General features: G+C 46.7%; 1 protein-coding gene across 1 annotated transcript in view; it reads right to left on the minus strand.

Moving 5' to 3' along the window:
• Positions 1-27495, minus strand: part of Mitf (transcription factor Mitf) — a 116912-nt gene that overhangs the window by 7042 nt on the left and 82375 nt on the right. Inside the window, exons 4-6 of the mRNA XM_077632916.1 lie at positions 22707-22995; positions 20861-20936; positions 13859-14024 (exon numbers count right to left, since the gene is read on the minus strand). Coding sequence (XP_077489042.1) covers positions 13859-14024; positions 20861-20936; positions 22707-22995 — 531 coding nt within the window. The remainder of the gene's footprint in view (positions 1-13858; positions 14025-20860; positions 20937-22706; positions 22996-27495) is intronic.

Genomic DNA, 27495 nt, shown 5'->3' on the forward strand with positions numbered 1-27495 from the left:
ATGTTTTCTGGAATAATAGAGTTCCCGGCTACTACGTTCAAAAGTTTGATAAATTCTGGTCGTAATGCAATACATTTACCAACCAACCCCACATGTGCACAGGTGCAAGTGGGCCGAACATTAGGACATGAGACATGAAGAGCCGAAATGCAGCAGCAGTCACCTGCCGTGGTGGCTTCTCCACAGTGCATTAGTTCCAAAAGGCGATGCGTGCATGCACGCACACACACAAAGAAAAAAGAAAAAGAAAAACATGCAGAGGAGAAACACAATGGCACCTTCGTAGTGCCTAAGGACAAGGGAGGCAAGCATCTGTGATGCTTGCATATGAGGGGGCCTATTGTGGGGAGCGAACACAGTACGAAGAGCAAGAACACTGTGACAGTCAGTTGTGGCTGCTTCCTCGCAGTGCAGGGGTGCGTGCAATAGGGTGAAGCATCCGAAAATGACGAGATTTTGGCTACTTTCACCATAGCAGTCAACAGACCAAATGCGTCCCGATGTTTCTTCACGCTACAAACAATGCTAATGCGGATGGAATTCTACGAGCACTAGAAAGACAAGCTGCTCAGACCTTGCGCCAAAAAATGTGAATCGACATTTTTGTTAAGTGAAATGGTTAACAAATGAAGTTTGTACTTCATCAACAGATACACCCTTCAAAATTAAGTGGTTGGATTTTATCCTTTCCCAGGTAATAAGTTTTCCCCCCAATTTTTTTTTAAACTATCGAATTTTTACTGCACTCACTTGCATTTACCCGAGATGGATGGCACACGCTAATGAGTAATTAGTGCTAGGGGTGCGCAAATATACGAAATTTCAAACGTGAATTGAATATGCTTGTTATCGGTTCATACTGGAAAATTTCCAAATATTTGGCAGCAACCAAATATCACGCCGACTTTTATAGATCCTCATAGATCCAACCATGGCAATACACCAATATCTGGGCAAATTATCCGAAGACTGAGTTTAAGTGCTAGGAAAGCGTTACAAAGGTGTCATCCTTGCTTTCTTTTCCATCATTTACCGCATGGACTGGTCACATTCGGATGCAGACAGGCTTTATCCTCGTGAGAAATTCTACAAGTCTGCTTTCCCATATGTCCAACGTGGCGAGAACAAGATGGCATACCATTGCATAATCACAATGCGAGAGTGCATTTTTTAAGGCGAAAGCTTTACTGGCCTAGCGGCGCCGATTTCGCCGTGGGCTGCAGTTTGACCTTCATTTGACCGGAGTTGCGCCGCCGCCGCCGGTTTGGCGCTTGCGCTCTCGGCAGCTGGGTTACCACCAGGCTACGTGACTCGCCACGTGCCTGGCTAAGAGAAGCGCCGCACTGGCCATGCATGAGAGTGAGGCCGGGCCGTCTTCTGTGAGCGTTGCGCGGGAGGCTTTGAGCCGTTGTCGGAAAGCGGCATCTAAGCACCCTATGGATATCGCTCGGCGATCGAGCTGCTTCACTGGAGCGGATCCGGCATGCCAAGCACGCAAAGCTAGCGTCAGAGACCGAGGAAGAGCGAGCACAGACACCATGGGGGAGAACGCCGAGGAGCCTGCGTGCAGTACTATTGGAATCAAGCAGAGTGCCGTCCCAACAACCCAGTGGGGGACTACGATACATCTGGTCTTCCAAAGGGCGAGTCTGGCATCTCGATACTGTGTAACAAAAGTGGAGACAGCAGCCAACTACTTCACCGACCATCGGGCAGTCTTCGTAGCAATTAAGGAGCAAAAATAAAGAGTAACACCACAGCTCAACGAATGTGTCCAATTCTCCGTCAACAACAATCTTACAACTGTGATTAATCAAGCTTCACCACAGCATAATTAAAGCTTTCACTTGTATATCCAGGCTTAGCCACAGTTAAGCCACAGCCATTTTTCTTTCTTTCATAATCTGATAAATATCTTACGGTCACACCCATGTCACCTGTCCAGTTGGCTTCACAACTCTTCTAGTGCGAACTCTGCCACCTCATTTTGGTCAACAATAAATTGCTAGGAAGCCCACTTGCAAAAGAGTTTCGCATGATGCTCCTGAAGGGGCACAAGTCGCTGATGGCTCATTGCATGCCAAACAAACCAGAGTTCACGCATGACCCCCTCCCATCTTTTCTAAAAAATATGTGGTTTTTTATTGAACCATCTAAAGCAACTACCCTTACTAAATTTGGGGAAAAAGTTTCCTGGTCATGTGACAGCCCTTTCCATTTCTCGGCGTGCCAAAGTTGGTCTCAATGAAAAATTTAGAAAAAATCAAATATTTTACTTTTTTGCTCGAAAAGTTTTTATAGATAATGCATATGCACTGTCGATTTTATCACACTGCAAGGGATTTTCAATACAAAGTTTTTTCCGTTATTTTAACTCTTTATTTTACCCCAAGAAGCAGTTTTTCTATTGTTGAAAAGCTCTTTTGTGACATTCATGAGCAGCAATTTTTTTCGGCGGCTTTGTATAACATGTAGTGTTTCATAAAATGGTTTCAACTATGGGATAAAGCTAGAAACCACGATCACCGAAAGCAATGAAATGTAGGCTGTAGTGATACGCTTTATTTAATTGCAGGGAAAAACGTATTATCCAGAAAAACGCATGTTCCAAACCGCCTGATTTTGAGAAATGTAACTGTTGAATGAGGTAAAAACACATTTACTGACAATTTCACTTTGTAAAAATGTCGATAGGCATTTCTTGGCACAAGAGCTGAACAGATCCTATTCCAGTGCTCGCTGAATTCAGTGCGCGTTCGTGCCGTCTTTAACGTGGAAGGAAATTCGTAACGCATCCAGTTCGACGACGGCAGTGACGAAAGTAACCAAAATCTCTTCCTTGTCATTTTTTGATGCTTCGCTCCTTTGCACCCAAGTACTGTGGAAAAGTCACCGCGGCGGCTGACTGTCGCAGTGTTTTGGCTTTTTAAAGGGATACTGCATTAAATTTCCGGCGGTTTAATTTTGTACACGAATGAAAGCGGGCATTCCTAAGTCGACTGAAACTGCATTGTTTTTTGCACGAGGCTAGCGCAAAGCACTTTTTCCCCTCATTTTTTCCTTGAACTGGTGCACCTAGCAGTGGCACCTCAAACTACTGCTCCTCGGAAGCTGTGACGTCACCAGTCTCCCTGCCTCCCTGTCCGGCCGGCCCGGCCGCTTCGGCGTCATGGCGTGCGCTTGATGCAGCTGTGTGGATGCGCTGCAAGTGCCACCACTTTCATCCGAAGTTGTTTGAGCTCAAATTTGATCCACGCAGCTGTCAGACCAGCGAGGGCTGGGGGTGCCTAAGTATTATTCCGCTAAAGGTTGTAACAGTAGTGCGGCGCGAGAAGACACGCCATGCCGTGCTTTCCCAAAAAAGAATAAGTTCTGAAGAATGGATCCGTGTGGCGCAGCTAGCCTTCACGACAAACCTTCTAGGTCCGAATTTTTATCGCAGCAATTTCATCGACAGCGATTACGACATAAATCTTTCTCTGTTGCGAATCCTCATTATGCCACTGAAACAACAGTGCCTCAAACCTGATGCTTTGCCGTAAATAATGTCACGTATACTTGTGAGGGAGACGTTCTCGAAGACCCCGAGCAAGGCAGAAGGAAGCGATTGTTGTTGTCCTCGATATCGCGGTAATGACGGTCGACAAGCTATAGTGCAAGGGCTACATCGGTGTCTTCTGGGTCAGCTGTGCGCCACCTCGCGATACTAGGTGGCAATAGTCCCTAGCAAGTCTGGCAGCGTAGTAACAATGCTCCAGTCACAAAAACTGCTGGATGCTTTTATATGCCGAGCACTCACTTAGCTGTTCGCGCTGCTTACATGATGTGTAAGTCCTATTTCAAGTCTCCGCACCTCCCCTCCCCACCCCATCCCAGCGCCATGGCTGCTCTTTTTGTGTGGCTGGAGCAATGAAAGTGACGCTTTGATTTAACTTTGGCAAAGCAAATCTTTTAATACCTCGAGCAAGGCCGGAGGAAGCGGTTGTTGTTGTCCTCGATATCGCAGTAATGACGGTCGACAAGCTATAGTGCAAGGGCTACATCGGCGTCTTCTGGGTCAGCTGTGCGCCACCTCGCAATAGTAGGTGGCAATAGTCCCTAGCAAGTCTGGCAGCGTAGTAACAATGCTCCAGTCACAAAAGCTGCTGGATGCTTTTATATGCCGAGCACTCACTTAACTGTTCGCGCTGCTTACATGATGTGTAAGTCCTATTTCAAGTCTCCGCACCTCCCCTCCCCACCCCATCCCAGCGCCATGGCTGCTCTTTTTGTGTGGCTGGAGCAATGAAAGTGACGCTTTGATTTACCTTTGGCAAAGCAAATCTTTTAATACCTCGAGCAAGGCAGGAGGAAGCGGTTGTTGTTGTCCTCGATATCGCAGTAATGACGGTCGACAAGCTATAGTGCAAGGGCTACATCGGCGTCTTCTGGGTCAGCTGTGCGCCACCTCGCAATAGTAGGTGGCAATAGTCCCTAGCAAGTCTGGCAGCGTAGTAACAATGCTCCAGTCACAAAAGTTGCTGGATGCTTTTATATGCCGAGCACTCACTTAGCTGTTCGCGCTGCTTACATGATGTGTAAGTCCTATTTCAAGTCTCCGCACCTCCCCTCCCCACCCCATCCCAGCGCCATGGCTGCTCTTTTTGTGTGGCTGGAGCAATGAAAGTGACGCTTTGATTTACCTTTGGCAAAGCAAATCATTTAATACCCGATTCAGGAAAACTTGTCCGGGTCATATCAAACTGGATTAGAATACGCACAGCTACCACTGCGGGGCGCACGTCTGGGTGATATGTCATCCCCCAGGCTCATTTTACTCGCCGTTGTTCGATGAGGCGGTGGACTTGTAGCCATGGCTCTAGTCCATGGCCATTTCAATATCTGAATGATATAACCATTATTTCCACTGCCCCTGCTAGGCTGTAACTTTCGATCTGTTTCACGTTACGATGCAAAGAACTCTGAGCTTGCAGGTGCAACAGCTGAACCGATGCAAGCACAGTGCGCAGGAGCAGGACGCCGCAAGAAGTGTGACGTCAGGCACACCTCCCTCCTGGGCAGGGGGCAACTGGCGCGTGCGCACAAAAACTACAAAATAACGCCATCTGCACAAAAATACATGAAATAAAGACTGCAACTTTAGATAATCGCACCTTCTGAATAAAATTTCAGCGGTTTCACAGAAAATCGCAATATTAATGCAGTATCCCTTCAAGCTGCGTTTCCCAGACCCGACCCATTCGTATATAAGTGCATTGCTGTAGTTCGTAGACGCTTCGCCTCCTTTCCCTTATGCGCCGCAAAGAAACCTCAATGTTTCTCTTCTACATATCACGTCCCTGCAGAAACGGCTGTCGCGAATGCTAGTGCGCCGTTTTAATTTTTTTGTTCTTGGTGGTGATGGTGGTGCGTCACCTCCTTGCATCTCAGTGCTGCAGAGAAGCCACCAAGGCAGGTGACTGCCGCTGCATTTAAGCTTTTCATGCCGTGTGCTCTCACGTTTGGCCCAATTGCATGTTTACACACGTGTGGCTGGTCACTAAATGTATTATACAACCACAATTTGTTGAAATTTTAAACGTAGTAGCCAGGAATTCGTGTTTTCCGGGAACATATTAACCGGGAAAAATATAGTGTAACTCTATGGGACATTTTTAATGTCTGCGACATTGAGCGTATGAACTGGGAAGTCGTATGAACCAGGAATATGTCAACGAGGTTTTACTGTATGCCTCACCCCCAAACAGATTTATGTGATTTTCAACGTAAATATATAAATAGCACGAGGATCTATAATTTTAATTCAGCACTGAAAACTGCATAAAACAAACTAAAGTGCCATCTTTGGTGAAATCCTGCTACTATTTGTGTAGCTCACCACGCGACCACGTCTCAGCAATATATCCCTGATTTGTCTTAATGCAATGTTTTTTTTCACTCGGAAGTGTTCCTCCTATCTTTATTAAAGTTTGTGTTCTCAGTGCACCCTTCAATGAAAAGTAAAGTACTCTTCGCATCGCCAAAGATGTTCTTTTAGGTTTTGTCTCTAAATGGCACCTCTGTGCTTTGCATTTCTTAGATGAAGCGGCAACCACGGTCGATTAAAACTTTCGTCGACGAGGTGTATGTCCCTGTGCCTAACAGCTTTGTGTGTGGTGACTGAAACAGATGCTACTCTATGTCCCATTACTGCCTGGGGATTGAGATTTAAATTAGCTTTTGGTACATTACTTCTGCCAACGTGCAATCACCAACGCTTTCACTGATCATGAGTTATGGTTTCCAGTATCGGCATACATAAAAACGGGCGCACGCGCTGATTGAAAAATTACTGGTAAAAATCGTCTACAGCATTTCTAATGAAACAACTGTGAAATTGAGCACCTGGAACAGCAAGCCGACAAAATTGAGCCAACATTGAGTCAACAAAATTAGGTACTTAAAATTCAGTGCTCTCTCCCTTTAAAAACCTGAGCATGCAGCCAGGAAACACATGTACCCATCTGCAAAAGCCAATGGACTGCCAGCAACACTGGAATAGGAACCTAGGCCCTTCCCACATCACTAGTAGTGCTTCACTGGTAGTGCACCACTCTCAGTGCACTATACGTCAAAAGGGGAAGTTTCCAGCCATCTGAGGGGAAGAGCACGCAATGGTAAGAAATGCTTGGCACCTGCTCATCAACCAGTCTTGCCTATTGTTTGCACAGGATTTCTTATTCCGTTGCTACTCAACTCTGGCAATTATGTTTTAGTAAACTACGACAACAATGCTCCTGACCCTAGTGTGACACCCCCTCATACTCACCCGACCACGCAAAAATGACAGCCATGTGCTGATCATTTTCCTTACTGAATGTGCACTTTTGTCACTGCTGGCTCACACGACGATGCTCCCAAAAAGTACGGTCTCCAAAGCGCTGGAGCCGCATGGAAACTACAGTAGCCGACGGATAATTTGGACTCCAATAATTCGGACTTGTAGGATATTTCGGACTTCAATGAGGCACCATCAGTCACCCCATAGAAGCGCATACATATTCGCGATGGATATTTCGAAAGTTCGATTTTTCGGACTAACTTCAGTTGCCTGCGGGCCAAAATCTGCCATCTTATCGGCTTCTCGCCGGCCCAAAAGGGGCTGCGATCTGGATTGAGGTGGATTTACTTTGTGGTTGGATTGGCATGACATACTTTTGGTACCTCATTTTTGCTAGTAGTGGTCCCTGCAAACTCTACCCCTTCGAGGTGGAAGTCTGATTGTCATCGCCGTCAACTTGCTTTTGTTGTCATGGGGTCTCGGGCAGTTATCGCTTGTCTAGGGAGCCTAGCCTGTCTCGTTCGCTGGTTTGAAAATGAAAATTGGTTTTCGGGGGAAAGGAAATGGCACAGTATCTGTCACACACCTGAACGCACCTTAAGGGAAGGGATAAAGGAGGGTGTGAAAGAAGAAAGAGGTGCTGTAGTGGACGGCTCTGGAATAATTTCGACCACCTGGGGATCTTTAGCCTGCACTGACATCGCACAGCACACCAGGCCTTTGCATTTTGCCTCCATAGAAACGCCACCGCCGCGGTCAAGTTTGAACTCGGGTACATTCGTCACTAGGGTTTCTCCGACCGCGTCGACCCAGTGGCGCTCCGTCCTCACGAATTTATCTGCTCGCCGTTTTCTGATTGCATACGGCGGTTCCACCGCTTTGAACGAAAAGTGCCTTGTCCTTGCGTGTGTTTGACGAGCGGTGTGGTGCACACTCGGGTTGTGGACAACATGGCCCCGCCGGGTCCGTCAAAGAAGCGTGGGAAGTATTCAATTGAACGCCGTGATAGTGCTGTCTAGCGTGTACAATGAAAGCACAACTTCAGCGAAAATACAGGCGCAAATCGCTGCCAGCAAGAGAAATTTCCGCAAGGTAAAAGTCACTTTTTAAAGCAGATTTCAACTCAATAATGTGAATTTTTTGTACTTCACGGATTTCTCAGGTTGTTCCAATTATTCGGACCCTTTTCCGGGTTCCTTCGAGTTCGAAAAATCGGTCGGCGACTGTGCTACTGGCATGGCTTTTTGCCACCACTGCTGTGTTTGTTCTTTTCCTCCCTCTCAAACAAGCCATCGCTCAGCTCGTTGGGACAGCCAGCCTTGGCTTAGCAGCCATTTGTAATGGAGCTTCCGCTTGTCGCTACCAGCAGGCATGAAGTTTGCACAGTTATTGGCTTTTTGTATGCCAACCTACCGAAATTCATCGCCAATCGATGGAAGTGTACGCAGTCATGCATGGACATCAAAAACATCTGCAAATGGTGTAGGGATTTTCCAGCTGGTCGCTCTGAAATTGCTAGCAAAGAAAGATGCAGGAGACCGTCAATAAATGACGAGATAGTAGCGAATGTTGAAAAAATTATGCAGCAAAATTGGAGCATCGTGCTTGATGATCAATGCATTTTGGTTCCCGAGGTTTCTCGAAGCACCATTCATAGGATTTTGATAGAAAAGCTGGAACATCGGAAGGCGTGTGCAAGCAAGAAAGATACCTGCAAATGCTCACAGCAGACCACCAACGGCAACACACTGACTCCTCCTGCGAATTTCTTTGGTGCTACGCAGATGAAGAGAACAACTTTTTGGACTCCACTGTTATGGGTGACGAAACCTGGGTGCTCCTTATCACACCTGAGACCAAACAGGAATAACATATGTGGTGGAATTCCTCTTCACCAAAGAGGAATAAAAATTCAAGCGAATTTAATCTCCTGGCGGAGTCATCAGAACTGTGTTTTGGGATCGAAATGGGGTATTCTTGGTAGACTTCATGGCTCCTAGGACCACAATAAACACTGACAGGTATAGTGAGACACTCAGACAGGCAATTCAAAATTGGAAAAGAGGAATGGTGAGCAAGGGCATAAGTCTTCTTTACAGCAATGCTCACCCCAACATCGCACGTCAAACTGTCACTCTACAGCAACAGTTTGGACGGGACATCATCACCCACCCCACCCTACAATCCGAACTTGGCACCTAGTGATTACTATTTGTTTCAAAGTTAAATGAACATCTGTCTGGAAGGGAGCAGACAAGGGAAGGGAAAAAGAGAGTCTCGTTACTACAAACATGACAAAAGCCAACAGTCACAGAAACCAAGGAGCAAAGGGGGATCCGAACCCATGGCCTCCGAATTTCGCGTCCGGTGCTCTACCAACTGAGCTATGGTGACAGCTGTCCAATCTTCTGCTTTCAGGGGTACTTATGTTTGCGTATAATCAAACCTCAAGAGTGCTCGTTAGTGCTACCCTTTTCCATAGTGGCGGATATAGTATGTCCTGTGTTACCCCGATTGCCATGCAGAAATGTGATCGACCAGTGAGGGCAGAAGCTGAGCAAGAACCCTCTCTCACTACGAATGGCACCAAGACTGCCAGAATCAAGGCCCTAGTTAAACTATTACAGTAAAAGCTCGTTAATTCGAATTCCACGGGGCCACCAGGCCAGTTTGAATTAACCAAAATTCGAACTAATGAAAGTGAGCAAAAATGGACACGTTTGATGCCCGGAGGGCACGAAAAACATTATTTAGCAAAACAATCTGTTATCATCCTCTGCTTCTTCTCTTTGAGGGCTACCGTAGTCACTCGGTCTTCTAGCGCGCGAATGCGACGCAGGGAGTCTTCTTCCCCCTCTTCAAAGCTGAAGAAAAGGTGCGCAACATTCAGCGCTCCCATAACTTCTGCCGCGGACGGATGCACGGGCTCTTGCTCCTCGTCGTCATCGTCATCTGCCTCTTCTGGGACAGATTGCTCCGAAACAATTTCAGCGACAATGTCCTCATCACTTCGGGCACCGCACACTGCTGCATCGCTGCCTACTTCAACGTAATCATCAAAACTAACGTCCTGCAGCACAGCCGCAGGCAGAGGCTCTGGACTCCCATCGTCGCCACTTTCTTCCATACTTCCGGCAGCAAAGCCACAGTGGTGGAAGCAGTTTGCAATTGTGGATGGCGTGACCTGCTCCCATGCACGCACCAATATGTGCATTGCTGTGAGCAATGTGATGGTGCTGGCCTTCTGGTTTCTAGTGCACAAAATCTTGCGCTCAATCATTTGGCGCCTATAGAAACATTTAATATTTCTGATCACCCCCTGATCCATTGGCTGCAAGGCCGCAGTCCTGTTGGCGGGCAAAAATACTAGCCTTGTGGCTTTCAGCTCGGCGTCGACTTTGTGTGCCGAGCAGTTATCCACAATGAGAACTTGACGCTTCCCTAGCTCCATCCTCTGATCGAATTTCAGGAGCCATTTTTTAAACAATTCGCCCGTCATCCACGCCCTGCTGTTGGCGGTGTAATCTGTCGGCAGTGTCCTAATGTTCTTGAAACACTGAGGCTTCTGTGTCTTTCCGACAACAAAAAGAGGGACCTTCTCCGTCCCGGTCATATTAGCGGCGACCAGAACAGTAATCCGCTCTTTGCTTCGCTTGCCGCCAGCGCAGCTGCCCCCTTAAAATGTTACTGTTCTGTCGGGCTGGAGCTTATAAAACAAAGCCGTCTCACCAGCATTGAATATATCTTGTGCCGAGTAGCTTTCGAAGTACTGCTGCAGAGCACCGCTTTGCCACGTGGCACAAGTTTCTGCGTCCACTTCTTTGGCTTCTCCGGACAACACCCGAAAGACAAGATTATGTCTGTCTCGAAAGCGGTGAAACCATCCTTTGGAGGCGACAAAATCTTCCACATTCATGCACAGGGCGAAATCGGCCGCCTTCGCCATGATAATTGGGCCGCTCAGTGGAATGTCTGCGCTTCTCATTTCCTTCACCCACGTGATCACAGCGGTCTCAATTTCCGGATACTTGGCTAATCGGAGCCTTTTTCTGTTGCTGGCGAAATCTTCGGCTTCGTAGGCATCCTCGATGGCCTTCCTATTTCGGACGTAGGTCGACAACGTGCTTGGTGGAATCCCGTGCTTTTTCGCGATTTCCACTTTGCTGGCCTTCCGTTCGTCCACCTCGCATAAAATCACCACTTTCTCCTTCACCGTCTTGGTGCAGTATTTCCCACGCGAACACATCTCGCGGACACAAGCTCACAGCAAGCGGCGTGCAAAACGAGGGCTAAAACACTAAAACGTCGTTCCTCGAAGCAGTCTCGGCAGGAAAGACTGGTTAGTACTTGTTCCAGCACCCTAGCGGCGCCCCGATGGTTGTGCCATCTATCGTTCTGCCATGAAAGCTTCCAACGATGGTTTTCAACAGCGGCGCGCAGTTCGAATTATGGGTGGCGGCGCCAATTTTTGAGTGAATTAAAGAGCTGTTATGCGCATAGACTTCTATGCACTGCGGACCGGACCACGATGACTTTTTTCGAATTAAAGAGTTGTGAATTAACGAGCTTTCACTGTAGCAGACAAGGGAACAGAAAAGAGGGGCCCGTTATTACACACATGACGGAAGCCAACAGTCAAAGAAACCAAGGAGCACAGAGGATGTTTTATTTATTTTTTTCTGTTCATTAATGTAATATGAGTAGTGTAATAATTATTTTTTGTCATCCCCTATACCCCTTGGTTTCTGTGAATATTGGCTTCCATCACATCTCTCTGGATGGCGCATCACCAATGATAAAGAAGTGAAAGATGCGGTCGAAATCTTCCTCAACGACAAGGCAACGAGCTGGTGTGAAATGGGCACACAAAAACTGCCACGGCGCCTATAAACATGCATTGACTGGAATCGTGATTACCATTAAAACCCATGTACAGTACGAACCCAAATATAATAAGAGGTGAAATTTTAGACATGCGAAATGCAAAAAAAAGTTTTACCCGCATATAATACGAGTGCCGAAAGCTCAAAAAAGACATTTATTCAAATCGCATCCCGCATTTCACTTCAGTCACTTTCATCTTCAGCAGCGCTTTCTTCCGACATTTCCTTGTCCGACAAATCATCCTGAATGTACTCATCTTCCGTGCCATCAGGGCGTTCGAGATGCCGCACTTCTTAAAAGAACGATGCACAAAATCTTCTGGGATGGCCGCCCATGCCTCCACGGTCCATTTGCACACCGTGGCTGGCAAAGCCCGCATCAGCCGCCCGGTTGGCGTCACTGCAGGCTCACTTGAGCGCATCCACTATGCGCAGCACCACTTGACTGCATCCTTGAAGGGTTTGTTTACACAAACATCAAGGGGCTGTAGTTGTGACGTCAACCCACCTGGAATCACAACGAGTTCAGTGCCGCAGTCGCGTAGCAGCCTCTTCACCGAGTCGGCCAAATGGCAACAAAACGCATCCAGCACAAGGATGGACGGGAGAGATGACAGTGCACAGGTCACCTACACCACACGGACTTTCTTTGCCCAGTCCAAGACTAGATCCTTATTCATCCACCTTTCTCATGACATCTCACAATGACATTTTTTGGCAGCTCCTCACCTTTCGGCATTGTTTTCCTTTTGAAGATCACGTAAGGTGGCAGCTTGCGGCCATCTGTTGTGCACGATAACATGACTGTAACTCGTGCCTTGTTGCCAGTGCACCGGATGCTAACTTGTTTAGACCCCTTCTCGTGCAAAGTGAGGGGTGATGGCATGTCCAGGCAAACCGGCATCTGATCGGCATTGCCTATTTGGCCCAACAGAAAGTTCTTTGACATGCGCAAAGAAATAACATGGCGCTGAAAACTCACAAGCAGCTCTTTGAACACTTCAGGCAGCTTCTGTGAAACCGAGGTCTGCTGGCGTAGTGAAAAGCCAGCACACCACACGTAGCGATGGACACAGTGCTTGCTCGCTTTGAAGGCAGAGCGCGGTATCCCTTTTTCTTTTGCAAGCTCTCCAGCTTTTGCCTGCATAAGCTCCCTGCTCACAGCTAGATGCGCGGCTTGCTGTTGTCGTACGAACTCCATCAGGACAAGTTCAATTCCTGGGAATGCGCAGTTCTTCGGGCCGTGAAAGCTTCATCGCATTCCGCTGTGCGCGGAAAGGGCTTCTTTCTGCCATCGCCATCCACGAATGCTTCCCTCGACGACACCAAACTGCCTCCTGGCCGCACTGTTGCCGATGTTCGCCACAGTTAAAATCACTTTTCGCTTGAAAGCAGCTGAGTACTCTTTTTGAGACCCTGACATCTTGCTCCCAAAAAAACATCCACTTCACGAAGCGTGGCTAACATGCGAGCACGTGCGCTGTCAACAGGCACACGGCACACCCAACGGATCAACAACAAAGAAACGACATCGTGACGACGTTTGTCGAGAGCAACGAAGTCAAGCCGTAGCCACGCCGCAATAACGAAACCAAAACTTCTAGCAACTGTGAAAATTTTTGTTCGGATCCGCAAATAGTACAAGGCAGAAATTTAGGATGCTAATTACGGGGAAAAAAAAGCTCGCATTATATGCGGGTTTTTACGGTATGTTGGCAAATAGAGGAGCAATAAACCTTTCAAACAATGTTCTGTTAGCAAACTTCCCGATGCATGGCGAGTGCATGAAGCGGAAAAAGCACAGTTGTCCAGCAACCACGGGGAGGAAGATGAAGGAGCTGGAGGCAAGATAGACGCTGGAATGGATAGACGCAGCCATGTGATCACTCTCAACTTAGCCTCACTAATAAACAGTTGTTTCAAAAAGAGAGAGAGGGTAAAGTTTATTTTTTCAAAAAGAAAAAGGCATCCTGGTGTTAATTCGTGCCCCAACACAAGAAAGCCTACAGTGTCAATAACTGATAATAAACATCTTTCTATTCCTGAAAAAAAAAAAAAAAATGGACCTTGCTTTTGGGAAGACCCTTGCGAAAAGTGCCTGGTATATTTCTAGAGTTTTTCTAGCCAGGAAAGTGCTGGGGATGTGTGTGCCCACCTGTATCCTGAGCAGGAGCTGTCGGTTCTGCTGTTCCAGCGTGCGCTGCTTTTCCTCGACCATGGGGATGCGGTCGTTTTCCTTCTTGAGGGTGCGTACGTAGTCCACCGTCGCCTTCAGGATGGTGCCCTTGTTCTGACGGATGTCCCGCACCAGCTCATAGTGCCTGCACGGAGTAAAGGAACAAAGCTTAGAGGCATGCACAACAGCTGACTTCCCTACCCATGGCTGAGATTATTTGTTCTATTTTAATTTTACAACACAGCAAGCCGCCTTTTAGCGGCAAATGCAGGAGTGGACAGAGTACAAAGCGCATATGCAAACAGGTGCAATTGCGATACATCAGAGAGACTTGCATATTATACGAGGTGGAGTTTTGGAATAGCAAAAACGGGAAAAACGTTTTCATCAGCAAAAATTTATCTGCACTGCAATTCGAGCTTGACTTGAGCATTTGCGAGGCACATGCACAGCGTGCTTGCGCGCCCAGTGCCACCCCACGGCAGGCGTCAAAAAAGAGCACGCATCTCCACGTGCCTAGTGCTTGTGCTGGCTCACTCCCCCTACAGCCCTGAAACGGTTCACCAAAGAATTTCACGGCAGCAGCTCAGAATCGCCTCAGCACTAGCGGGAGCCGCACGGTCCTCTGACTGTAAATTGTAAACCGGTGTGCCGCCTGTAGTACGTGCATGTGTTTGAGATGGTAGTGGAGGGGCCGGCATGTACAAAACTGGGCACAATGCTTGCTCCTGCTCATATCTCACGATGTGTGCATGTGCAGATCGGCTTTGGCATGTGCACATGCATGCCTGCCTGTAGAAGAGTCTTTGGAGTCTGGGCTTTAGTAATCGTCATCATCAGGTGCGCTATTTTTTAGAATCTCTTGCAGGAGATACCTTTGCATAGGAACTCCCAGTACAGTTGAGTGCGTTCGACGGTCCATATTTCTTGAAAGCGTGACAAACAAGCTCATCGAGAATGCTGGCTCAAGCAACCACGATCAAAATGCAGTGTGTGGCTAGAGAGGCCTGTTTTAGTTGTCTGGAGGCAGTAACTGTAGGCTCGAGGTGCGCTCACATGCTTCCGATAGCGTAAGCATTGCGAGGTCACAGTGGTTAAATGGCGTTGAAATTGAAACTACTGAAACAGTTAACCGACGCCACTCCTATGTACTGCTTCCTCTCGCTGAAAGCCTGATGGTGATAGCGAATCACATTGAAACCAGGAATACATACTTGGAATGAAAATTGTTAGGATCCACAAGTAACAAGAAGAAAATTTGACACACTAAAATTTGGAAAAAAAAAAAAACTGTAGGCATGACAAACTTGTAACAAAAGAAAAAGTAGAATTGGGGCAAGACTCTCTGGACTGCGTGCTCTGCACAAGAAGCCTATGGCTCTATTATTAGCCCTCAGTTGGAAACCACACTTGTGCAGTTGAAAGTTAAATCTTCATCTTCTGATCTTCTGTGGGACACAGCCAGAAGGCTGCACACAATCCTATTTCTCATGGCTGGAATGCATGTTATCCAATTTTTCAGGTCAGAATAAAGAGCTCAAAATGAGAATATGTGCTATTACATTAAATCTGCTCCTTGGTCGCTCTGTTGAAGGCACAGGGAAGAAGGGCTCTAAATTACAAAAGGATGCCCTGACAACAAATAAATAAATAAATAAATTCCGTGGCAATTCCAGTTCTGAAGTCGTGCCCTTGAGTGCAAATCACGCAGACAAGCAGGTGCCTTACTGAAGATGGCCTCCTCTGGCACCTAAGCATCTACACTGATGATCGTTGCTCTCTCCTATTGACCGAGATGAACGTTTCCAAACCCTAATAAGACGATTTCAGAAATAATCGAGACATGTGAAATATACCACATTTCAAAAAGGTGACGCATCACTAAGGTGCGAGCGCACCTACGAAAAATAGCCTGCTTTAACTCGGATATTTCGAACTGCACTCTATGCTGAACACCTGAAATTTGCCGTACAAAATCTTGTGTGAAACTTCTGCCACTAACATCACATAAAAATGATCCTTTATTTCACTATATATTAACCTTGCCTAGCACTACACGTACAATGGGAGGTCCTTAAGGTAATAAACCTGATTGAATGAATGAATGAATGAATGAATGAATGAATGAATGAATGAATGAATGAATGAATGAATGAATGAGCAAACGAAAAGTACTGGAGCGTTGCACACCTACATTACACATATTCCGCCGGTACATCTGATATATCAAACAATGTGCTAGGCAGTGCCCTGTATATGGAGGCTTTAGAAGAGGTGCACTGGATATGTGACACTAAGAGGACCTCTCCACAAGTCTAGCCAAATGATAGCAATGAAAGCATGTAAATGGTCTGAAAAAAATTGACGTAGGCTCGTCGCAATTCTGCCAAACCTTAATGCAGAGTGAAAGCTGCTTTTCTGCAATTGTTTACGCAATTTTTTTCTGCAATTCTTTAATTTAAGTTATGTTGTTTTATGTTTTCTATTTTATTTAGTTCATTTTTTATTGTTGCACTCCGCTGCCTCTCAAGGTCATTTTGCATACCTACACGACCTTGAAGAATCGGAGCAGTAGAACTTTCGCTCTAAAACGGTTGGCAAAGCAACAAAGGCTGCTCCAATTGAGGTGCTATGTGTTGAATTTTCAAGGAAGTAAACCTTGGGGTTATTGATCCATGCCTAACAGAGGCTTTGGTAGCGCCAAGCTGTGGTCTCAGTGCAAACGCTTGTCCACACGCAAGCTAGAAGTGACCAACAGCATCCATCTTCCTAGATCAAATCTCCGAGCCCACTCTGGGTTAGTTACCTCAAAAATTAGGCCTGCAGTCAAATCCTGCTATAACAAAATTCACGGGACCGGAGAAAGATTTTGGCGAAGCAGAAACTTTGTTGACATGAAACAGAACTGCACTTGGCAACAGCTTTTTTTTGGCAGTGAAAGGAAGGCTACAAAGGCTACAGTCGCCGACCGATTTTTCGGACTCGAAGGGACTCGAAAAACGATCCGAATAATCGAACAGTCCGAAAAATCCGTGAAGTACAAAAAATCAGTTTATTGAGATGAAATCAGCTTAAAAATGTCAGTGATTTTACCTTGCGGCAAATTTCTCTTGCTGGCGACGATTTGCACCAAGGTTGTGCTTTCACTGTACACGCTAGACAGCAAGGTCACCGCATTTAGTTGGAATACTTCCCACGCTTCTATGACGGACCCAGCGTGGCCATGTTGTCCACAACCCAAGTGTGCACCACACTGCTCGTTAAGCACACGCAAAGATAAGGCACTTTTCTTTCAAAGCAGCGGAACCGCCCGACGCAATCACAAAACGGCGAACAGATGTAACTTTGTGAAGACTGAGCGCCACTCGGTCAACGCGGTCAGAGAAACCCAAGTGACGAAATGGCGAATGGCGAACGTATGAGACCCGCCGCGGTGGCTCAGTGGTTAGCGCATTCGGCTACTGATCCGGAGTACCCGGGTTGGAACCCGACCGCGGTGGCCATGTTTCGATGGAGGCGAAACGCAAAGGCGCCCGTGTGCTGTGCGATGTCAGTGCACGTTAAAGATCCCCAGGTGATCGAAATTATTCCGGAGCCCTCCATTACGGCACCTCTTTCTTCTTTTCTTCTCTCAGTCCCTCCTTTATCCCTTCCCGATGAGATGTGAGAAAGCTCCGGCACAATTTCCTTGCCCCAACAACCAATTTTCAACGTATGGGACAAGCGATAACTGCCCGCGACAACGTCGGCGACAAAAGCAAGTTGGCAGCGATGACAATCCGGCTGCCACCTCGAAGTGTCAGAGATCGCAGGGACCTCTACTGGCAACAATGAGGTACCGAATATGTGTCAAGCCAAGCCAACTGCAGCATAAATCCACCTCAATCCAACATGGCGCCTTTTGCGCCGGCGAAAAAGCCGATAAGATAGCCGATTTTGGCCCACAGGCGACTGAAATTAGTCCGAAAAATCGAACTTTCAGACTTTTGAAGTCCGAAATATCCGTCGCGAATATGTATGCGCTTCTATGGGGCGACTGACGGTGCCTCATCGAGGTCCGAAATACCCTACAAGTCCGAATTATTGGAGTCCGAATTACCCGTCGGCTACTGTATTTGGTCATTCTGCCAAATAGTTCGGCTGCATGACGGCCTGCCTGGCCGCCTTCCACGTTGCTCTCCTTGGGGCAACATTATACTGTTGATGCAATGTTGCAGCCAGCACCACCTTTTGAAGCTTCTTGTAACTGGACGTGCCTTGCAAAATTTTTGTAATCAAGACAACTTTTCTCCTTGACTTTCGATGCTGAAAGTTGACATTTGTGCTAGAAATGTGGCTTGAATAACAAATATTGACAATATACCTTGTTTTAAGGGAAAACTAAAAACAGCAAATGAGAACAATCATCCACTGTGCAAGACAGGGCTTGTATCAGCTCCGTAGCTTCCGCCCCACTGCCTGAAAAAGTTGTCGCAGAGCATATAGAATGGACAGATAAGGCCGGACAGCACATGGAACAACATTTCTATCCGAACATCTGTCAGCTTTTGGTCTTTCGCAGTTTTGAAATCTGCACCACAGTGCGATTTTCATGGCACTGTGCAAATATTTAACAATGGACATATTCGTGTAATAAGCGTACCCGCTTCACTAGCGACAAAAATCCATTATTTGTATTTTCACATGCTATAAATACGGCCGTTCTCATCCTGCGAGAGCTTATGCCGAGATCACGCTGCCTGGAGGCATTTCGGAATCAAACAAGGCGCAAGTCATGGTGCATGCACATCTAAATCAATGCTTTAGGCAAGGACCACCTAGTGACACCATGCAAGCGAACGGCATATAACCTGCAACAACTTGCCAACTGCCGGCATGCTAGGCGGCAGCGGACTGATTACGGACCACTTGTTCGGTGTTGCTAGGCCTAATGTGCTCAGCACTGCAGCCATGGTGAAAGCACTTTGGAACCAGCTACCGCTTGAAGGGCCTGATGTCAGTACTTTTTACAGCTGGCACTGTGACTTCAAATTGAAACCAACAATGATTTCCATTACTCCATCAGTGAAGTGAGCGGAAAAGCGGGCCACCCAAAATTCACCTCATACCAACGGCCGCAGGTTGCGCGTGTGGGGTCCAAGCCGTTGTGAAAATCGTTGCAGGCAGTCTTCGTGTGCTAGAATGCAATGCATTATACACTTACATCTGTGCATTAACTCTGATTCCGCTGAGAATGTCAATGCGCCTGTGAAAGTGCTAAGTAACTTCCGCAGACGTAATTGGTGAAACCACACAAGGTATTAAACTCTGTGGGTGGGTGTAATTGGGTGCGTAAAGCAAGAAAAAATTAGCTACTTACTTACTATTTTAAATACTTCACTGTGGCGGGAATAGCTCTGTAGCAGCATTCGTTCAGTGGGGTTGATACACTACATCAATATGCACAGTTGCCACATTGGATACATAGAAATGCAGGCTGAAATCTAACTGCACACTGGCCACAGAAAGCCTACGCAATGTTTACATGGTCCTAGCATCATATTAGGTCAGCATAAATTTGTGAATTCTAGCTGCTGTTATAAACTAATGTTTCATTTACAGTAGAATCTCGGTGATATGAACCTGAGTGAATTTTGAGATGATATGAATCTGAAAGCTTCCCTGGCTGAAGTGCATTGTTAATGTGCAAAATTTCAGGCGTTCCAAACACTCTCCTGTGTCACTACAGATGATATCTACATGGCAGCTGAGGCTGCACCATCGAGATGCGCAGCCACATCACCGATGCCGCGATAACTAAATGTGTACTACTTGCAGTGAGCACTAGGCAGTGGCTTGCAGACCACACATCGCCAACACCGCTATCACCAGTCGCACAGTGTGCACCAGTGAGCAGTGAGAAGTGGTGCGCGGCCATTAATAAAGGCTGTAAGTAAACAGACTTATGCAAAGACATTTCCCATGCTTCAGCATATACTGGGTTTTAAATATTGAAGATTTCCAGGTGATACGAATATTTTTTGTGACCCTGCGAGGTTTGCATCAGCAAAATTCTACTGTACATCTTGCATAGGGACCTTTTCACACAGTGAATTATTTCGTGCGCCTCTTCAAAGTAAGGATTACATAGTATAGGGCACCAACCTCCTGCACTCTGCTACTGTAACTATGTTTCACTGCTAACTAGTCCAACCCACTGCCACAGCCACCATCACATCTGATACATCTTGGGATCGAATGTATAATAGAAGTGTTGCCCAATCAGGTTCCAAGTAACGGGGCAGCAACAGGAGCTCAGTGGCATACCCAGAAATATTTTTCAGGGGGTGCTATATGCCAGTGGTAAAAAAAAGGAGGAGAGAGCCTGAACCCACACAATATCTTAGTCATTTGTGTTTTGCGGGAATTTGCACTGTTACATCCACACTTTTAGTTCAGCACATGCAAACGGAAACAACGATAACTTCAGCTTAGTGGTGCTATCTGGTCCTTAGAACAGGAACCATTTTTGCCTACAAACTGACACTTCTATTTTTGTTTTTACATTTTAATATATTGTGCGGTGTGTAAATAGCACGGGCAGAAAAAAGGCCAGGGGGGGGGGGGGGGGGGGTGTAGAGGGGGGATGCCACGAGAAGAAAATTTTGACGGCTGTTCCGACACTGAAACCCCCCCCCCTGGTTATGCCCCTGCAAGAGGTGGTGGGTTTTGATACCTGTTCAGTATGACAACATATTTAACGCGCTTTATTCCATGCTGCGCGTCATCAACCTAACTGGCCCAAGTTTCCACACGGCACAATTCATCCAGGTGCACTGACACTTCTGGAAGCCATCAAGCTGGGGCAGTGCTCAGTTTTCTGACAGACACCCGAGGGTCATCTTTAACATACTGAGCCCCCTCACTGCTGCTGGGCACATGGTATTTCTGTACAGCTTATCTCAGAAAAGCAGCGTGCAGTTGAGAGTGACCCACACTCACCTGTCATTTGTCCTTGGAAGCAGAGTGCCCAGTTCTTTAATGCGGTCATTAATGTTGAACCTTCGCCGCCTTTCAACTGCACAGAAAAAGAAGAATGCAGATGAATGCAACATGCTTGCGTCATTTTCTTGAATGCATCTTCTTTCCATTTATCAGTCAACTATGCAATATGAATCATCTAACCTAACAACAAGCTTTCTTAAAAATGCAACTTTTTCAAGTATTTGGGAACAAGCTTTTTAAGGGCCTGCAAACACGTTTCACCGGCTTTCATGACGACATTTTTAGAACTCTTGATTGCAGATGCATGCTATTTAGATTGGATAGTTTAGTGAAAAATGCCCTTCTACGATCTGGACCAAAGGATCAGCAACAGGCCATTTAATTATGTTGTCGCTCTCTTGAACAAAGATAACGACAATATTTTCATTGCTTTCAGTTAGTTTGCACGAGGGGTTAAATCAAAATTCCCTAAACATTTAAGTATGGGGTCATTTTATACAGAAGAACATAAGAGCTTTATACCTATTTACCACTTCAAAACATCAAGAAATTGATTGCTATTTACCTCATCACTATTTTGAACTGTTCCATAGTAGTTTCATTGAGCTTGTTACTGATTACCTATGACTAACCTAAAAGATAACACATCTACAAGTTATAAATGAAACTTTTGCAATTTTTTTAAGCTGGGAGACGCACTGAAACACAAAGAACGCTAACACTAAACCAAATGTACTTTTCTTTTTTCAAGATTTCATTGTGTGACTTACAGATGAACCCAACCAGAGCTGGCCAGGCCCATCAGTGGCTAGGCATGCTGCTATCTACTAGTACCAGGCTATAGTAGCTTTTGAGCATCACCAACACTTCTGAGGCAAACTATACAGCTGCCCTGTCATGCAATGTGTTGTGTGTGATTGTGGAAAATGGCACTGACAGGCTGATGGGGATAACTTCCCATCTGCCATTGGGCAGAAAAGCAGAGGAAATGAAATGAACAACACGGGGACTTGGAAGTGCACTTGGCAGAGACAGCAAAGGAGAAGACAGGTGAGGAGAGCTGCACTAGTGATGCGAGTTAACTTTTCACTTAGCTCCCCAACATGTGCAATCCTGTACCTGTACTACTACAGCTGCTCTGCATCTTATTCTCTTTTGCATGCCTTCCCACTGCCGGCACAGTTAAGTCTGAGTGGCCAAGTATGGACTACACCTTGTGCTAGGCTACACGCGGCATTACCCCTGCCAAACACTGTGCTCTAACACATAGTTAACCGGTATTCACATTTGGTAATATGGTGCGACCTCCTTTCCAAGCAAGGTGGTGCCAAAATGCATATGCTCAACGACAAGTGAATCTTCACATTAAGGCGCAGTTTTCTTGTGTGATCTACATTTAAGTCTTTTGAAACACCATGTTTGCTCTCAGTTGGAATCCATATAATACATGCCTAGCTGTTCTAAACCTGGCAGCACCCTGAGGAACATTAAGTTCTCACTGCGTGCTTGTGGTAAAACACAGCTGGAGTCCGCAAGCAGTAATGCACTGTCACGCTTCGGCGGTGACACACACAACTCCAACCCCCGTGGCTCCGATGCCGAAAACCTTTATCCCTCTCCCCTTCCATTCCATTTGTCCTTCCCCACGCTGTCCTGCACATACCACCCTCCTGTGTTTATTTTCGCAACTTCAAAGTACACTAGCACCCTCCAGTGGCACTGCCCGAAACTTGGTCAATTGTAGCAGGTGGCTTCACTGCCACACACTCCTAACAGAATCCTTCCTGCCTCAGTACTTGTGCTCATGTTCAGCCTAGCTGTGCAGAAACAAGGCCAAGCATACTCATGTTGTGGTTGTCCTTCTTCTGGCGGTCCTTGGCAAGTGCCCGCAGGTCACCCTCCATTAGGGGCAGCTCCTCCTCCTTGACCAGGGCCAGGTCGGGGGGGCATGACGAGGACACCACGCCAGAGGCACCTCCCTTGGGTCCTGCTCCCGGTGGCCATACCTCCTCAAACTCCACCAAGGAGCCAGGAACCGTGGCATGGCCGCCGCCACCCCCACCATGGCAGCCCAGGCTGCTCAGGAAGTCCTCGCCATCAAAGTGCGAGAGGTCGTCAAAGGCATCCTCAAACTGCACGCACCAGGGAGGGAAACAGAGGAGGGCCTTAACTCTTCTTTCACATCCCAGAGACAAACCACACTTTGCATCTCCACAAGGCAAACAGTGTCACAAGTGGCTCAGTACACGTACACTAAAAAGGACCCTGGTCACCATTTAGCGTGAATGCCAGTGTTGCCTAGCTTCATAGGCTTGCAAAAGAAAAGGGCATTGACACTAACTCACAGCAACGTCTCATTTCATTCTTCGTGCTTTTCTAGCTTTTATGTAAAAGCTTCACTTTGAGAAAATGTAGCCCCTGTGACACCAACCCATGTAATGGTGTATTTCTCTGTTGCGTGCGCACCTTTTCTTGGAAGGCAAAAACCATTTTGAACATGTTTTACCAACAGGTCCACCTCTGTCAACAGGCTTGATACAGGACGATACTAATACAGGACGGCCGACTTCCCTTGGACCTCGGGGTCTGTATAAGCGACACAAGAGCGGGCATGCTCTCAAGCAGATATCATCTATGGATGCATGTAATCTGGGCAGGCATATGAGAGTGGCAGCACTTGTGGGGTGAGGGGGAGGAAAGCGCAGTTATCCCTGCTGCTTTTCTTGACCCAAGGGAAAGCAAGAAGTCTGCCGCTTTTTGGACTCTCCTTGGGACCAGCAGTCCTGCTTACTGTCTCAAGTGGAGGGACCAAGGTCTGCTACCCAAGTCGATGAGCAACGCAACTCAAGGCAGCTAAAACTTCAACACATCTGTTGCAAGCCGCTTCCTAAATCGTGGAAAATACCGGCAGGCCACACGGACATTCGGACATGTTCTGAGAGGCTCCTCAGAGCACTAACCCGGAGGCTTGTAGCCTTGATGGGCATGCCACGAAACCCTGACGAAGGGTTTAAGAAGGTGGGCTCTGTCCTGTCAAGGCAGTGCGCATTGGGGAGATCTAGTCTCTCGTGTGCCTCCCACAGGACTGACCATACGCAGCCCTTCCTTCGTGACCTTGTTAACTGCCTCGCTGTATGTAAACTCCATTCGCCTCCGATTGCCTCCATGACATGAAAGAACTTTTCTTGCCTTTACTATACCTGAACTATTATTTTTTTAAAGTGATAGTCTTTAATGCCTCATACTCGCGGTGACTGTCCGTCCGTTACATTGCAACCTAGGTCGGTGACCATCCGTTCGTTACATCATCACCTAGGCCACGTGACCTAGGTCGCGGTGACCGTCCATTACATCGTCACCTAGGTCACACGGTGCCACGCTCGCACCAACTGCTCTTCTCCTCCGTCGTGAAATGGAATTCAAGCGCAACCAATTCAAATTGGTGCAATGAGTGACAAAGGGCTTTCGCCTTCCCGCAGTTAAGAGATATCTAAGTGCCTCCAACGCATTTTTTAATCCCTTCTTTTTATTGTTGTTTGCCTGAGTCCCCCTGTATATTTCATCAGTACTTGCATCCTCCTGCATCCCTGTGAACAGTTAGTATTTGTAAATATTTCTGTGTATTCAGTGTTAGTTGCTTGTAATGCATTATTCTGTTGTTTGCGACGCATTATTTTGTTGCTCTGAAACTGTAAATATTCATCTTGTAAAAACATTAGGTTCCTTCTATATATGTAAACTGCTGTACCTTAAACTCCTGCTTTCAATCCACATAACGCGCAGGCCGACCAGCTGAATGAAATTAATGTCACAAAGCTCCACAGAGGGAAAGTGGGTAACTGTTGAGGGGATATGCACCTTAATCCTGCCCAATGCACAACCCTGTTACAATGTCACTCCAATGAATGCCAAGCAAGTATGCAAGATCATGTGCAGCTGTATTCTATCATCCATGAGGAAAAGCTGCGTAAAATGAGCAAAAGCGGGTACCATGGTCGACCCCTAACTGCAGTGTCCTTGATTAATAAACCTTCAAATCAAGAAATCAAATTTCATTGCTGTCAACTTGAGGAGGCCAATGCTCCTATGACAACTTGCTTCAAGCCTGCTTATCAAATAGGAGTCAACAATGAAACTGACACTGTGATTGCAGAAGGTACAGCCGTATGCACCAATAAAACGTGTTATTTTCATGGTTCTTGAATTTGTGCGTAACTGAAACGGACCATAGCATACAAACAGTGCACCCACATGCAGCATAAGCTACTCTGTGCATTTTATCTTGAAACAGTACTGTGTGTTTGGCTGCAAGCACATTTGTAATTTTAGCTAGAAAGATTTTCTCACAACCACTTCACTTCGACCGAGGACCACCTGCAGTTCTCGCAGGCTCAGATGTTTTATTCCAACTGTCAAAGACAGCTATGCACAGGCTACACTCTGTTGCAGCTTTGAGTTTCTACCAGCACACCTATCACTCGCATTCTTCTCGCTTTTATGACAAACATGGCTGCCTCTCCTGAATTGCGACTCCGCTACTCTCATGGTTTTATCAGCTCGAAAGCTGCCGTTCAAGGTGCCTGCGCTTACTCCGGGCGAGGACAGCATGCAACACTGGCCGGCCCTTATCTTCTCGGGGAGCAGTAAAAGCCAGAGCAGCCACACAGCAAGGCGTGACTGCGTAACCTAGCTGGCAGAGAATTCCCGACGAAGCGGCAAGCAGACACACCAGCTAGGAATCCCCACAGTAGCAAATAAACAGGCTGGAAACCCAAAAACAGATTGGAAAAAGGCTTCGCTACTAAGCCTATATGAGGAGAGCTCCACAGCCTCCACATACTACTTCTCAATGAAGACGCACGCACACATCCCTCAATACTTACATAAAAGATGCCAAAAATGTTTGAAACAAAGCAAGAAAAAACAATAGGAGACCTTTTTTTTTTTTCGCGACTCCAGCAGGAAGTAGTTCTTTGATAATTATAAAGAACAGCAGACAGGCTGACACACAGTTCAGAAAACAGTGGATGCCGTCACTAAGAACTGAACTTGCGAGCTACGCACACTGCATGCGATGCACTTATCAAGCTGCAATGAGGGCTGTTTGGTCCTCTACATTTAAAGGTACTTGTGCAATTACATCTACAGCTCACTGAACGCACTTGTTCTTGTAAAATAATATCACATATCATATCATGACATGCATTTCTGCTGAATCCGATAAAGATGCCACCCACATTCATTAGCTTCGTACCCTCTGAAAGATGAAAGACAACCGGTACCAGAGTAACATTCAAGCGCTATCACATCATTCTCCAGCCATTCGCAGATTAGCCTCATTGATAAAATGAGGCCATTGTGAGCCCCAAAGTTGTCCAAGCAAAGATAAGCAAAGACAAAGAGGTCATTGTGCAAGATAACCGAGCACGTGTACACCGAAGCGTGTTCTCACCCAGATGGCAAGAGCTTGCATGACAGTTGTTGTCCGTTTCAATATTACTGCCTCCTTCCCAGAGGCCTGTTGCTGTCCAAAAACCTTCCGTGTTTTAGCCACTAAGCATTTGAGCGGATAAAAAGCAGGGTTCCCTATTAAGGATTGAATGACGACCTTACTTCAAATATTTTCTTTCACATGTGCACTTGTGCAAAAAAGTGATTTTTAAGGATGCGGAGGAGCCAAAAATAAATCAGCTGCTACAAGTCTGGTGACAGAGTGTGCGAGTGTGCCTTCTTCTGGTCCTGCTTGACATTTTTTTCGTTTTCTTTCTTCTTTTTATTGCAAAAGTGCACTCTATTGAATTTACAAATTCATTCTATCGCTCTTTCTGCCTAAGCTGATGTTTGGCAGCAAAAGACAGATAATTGTCGAGAAAATTGGATAAAAAAACCTTTTTTCTGTCACTCATTTAAAACTCCTGATGTAAAGACCGAGAAGCATTCAGTGATCACCATTCCGTAGTGGATGGCTATGCAGCCTGCCCTCGGGGATCTGCGCTTAAAAACTATCTTGACACACTGCAGGTTGGTATTGTGGCCACCGTGAGCGAAAAAGCAGGTTGCCCAGCTGTCACATAGGTCACGTGACCTTTTGCAGTCATCACAACCTGCCCACCCGATTGTGAGAAAACTGGCCACCATGGTGGCTAGGAGTTGAATTAATGATTGCTGGCGAGAGGTTGCTGGGGAAGAGCAGGCTGGGTCGCAGAAGCCCCACCGATGGCTGAGTTTAAAACAGCCACGTATCACCTAAACGCAGCACCACTGCACCAGTAGTGATAAGAGGACGCACCACAAACAATGAATGTAAAGTAGAGAATGACCAGTTCTGGCGCATTGTGATGTGCACACACAATCATCGGGTTATTTTCTAACGCAGTGCGTCTACAGTGGTGCGTCGATAGCAGAGTGCTGCGCGTGCCAGCACAGCGTTGCACGTGTGCGCGTGTGAATGGTGTGTGCGAGGCGACGGTGACAAAGAGAGTGGTGAGCACAAGGAGCGGAGAGTGACGTGTCAGAAAAACGAGGTGTGAAGGAAGATTGTGTCATTCAAGCGTGGAGGTGGCAGCCGTCCGACGTTGGGTCCGTGCTACCGTGACCTCCCTTGGATCACCGATGCAAGCCTACTGCATTCC

This window comes from Amblyomma americanum, chromosome 7 (assembly GCF_052857255.1).
Source record: "Amblyomma americanum isolate KBUSLIRL-KWMA chromosome 7, ASM5285725v1, whole genome shotgun sequence".
NCBI classification, from domain to species: Eukaryota; Metazoa; Arthropoda; class Arachnida; order Ixodida; family Ixodidae; genus Amblyomma; species Amblyomma americanum.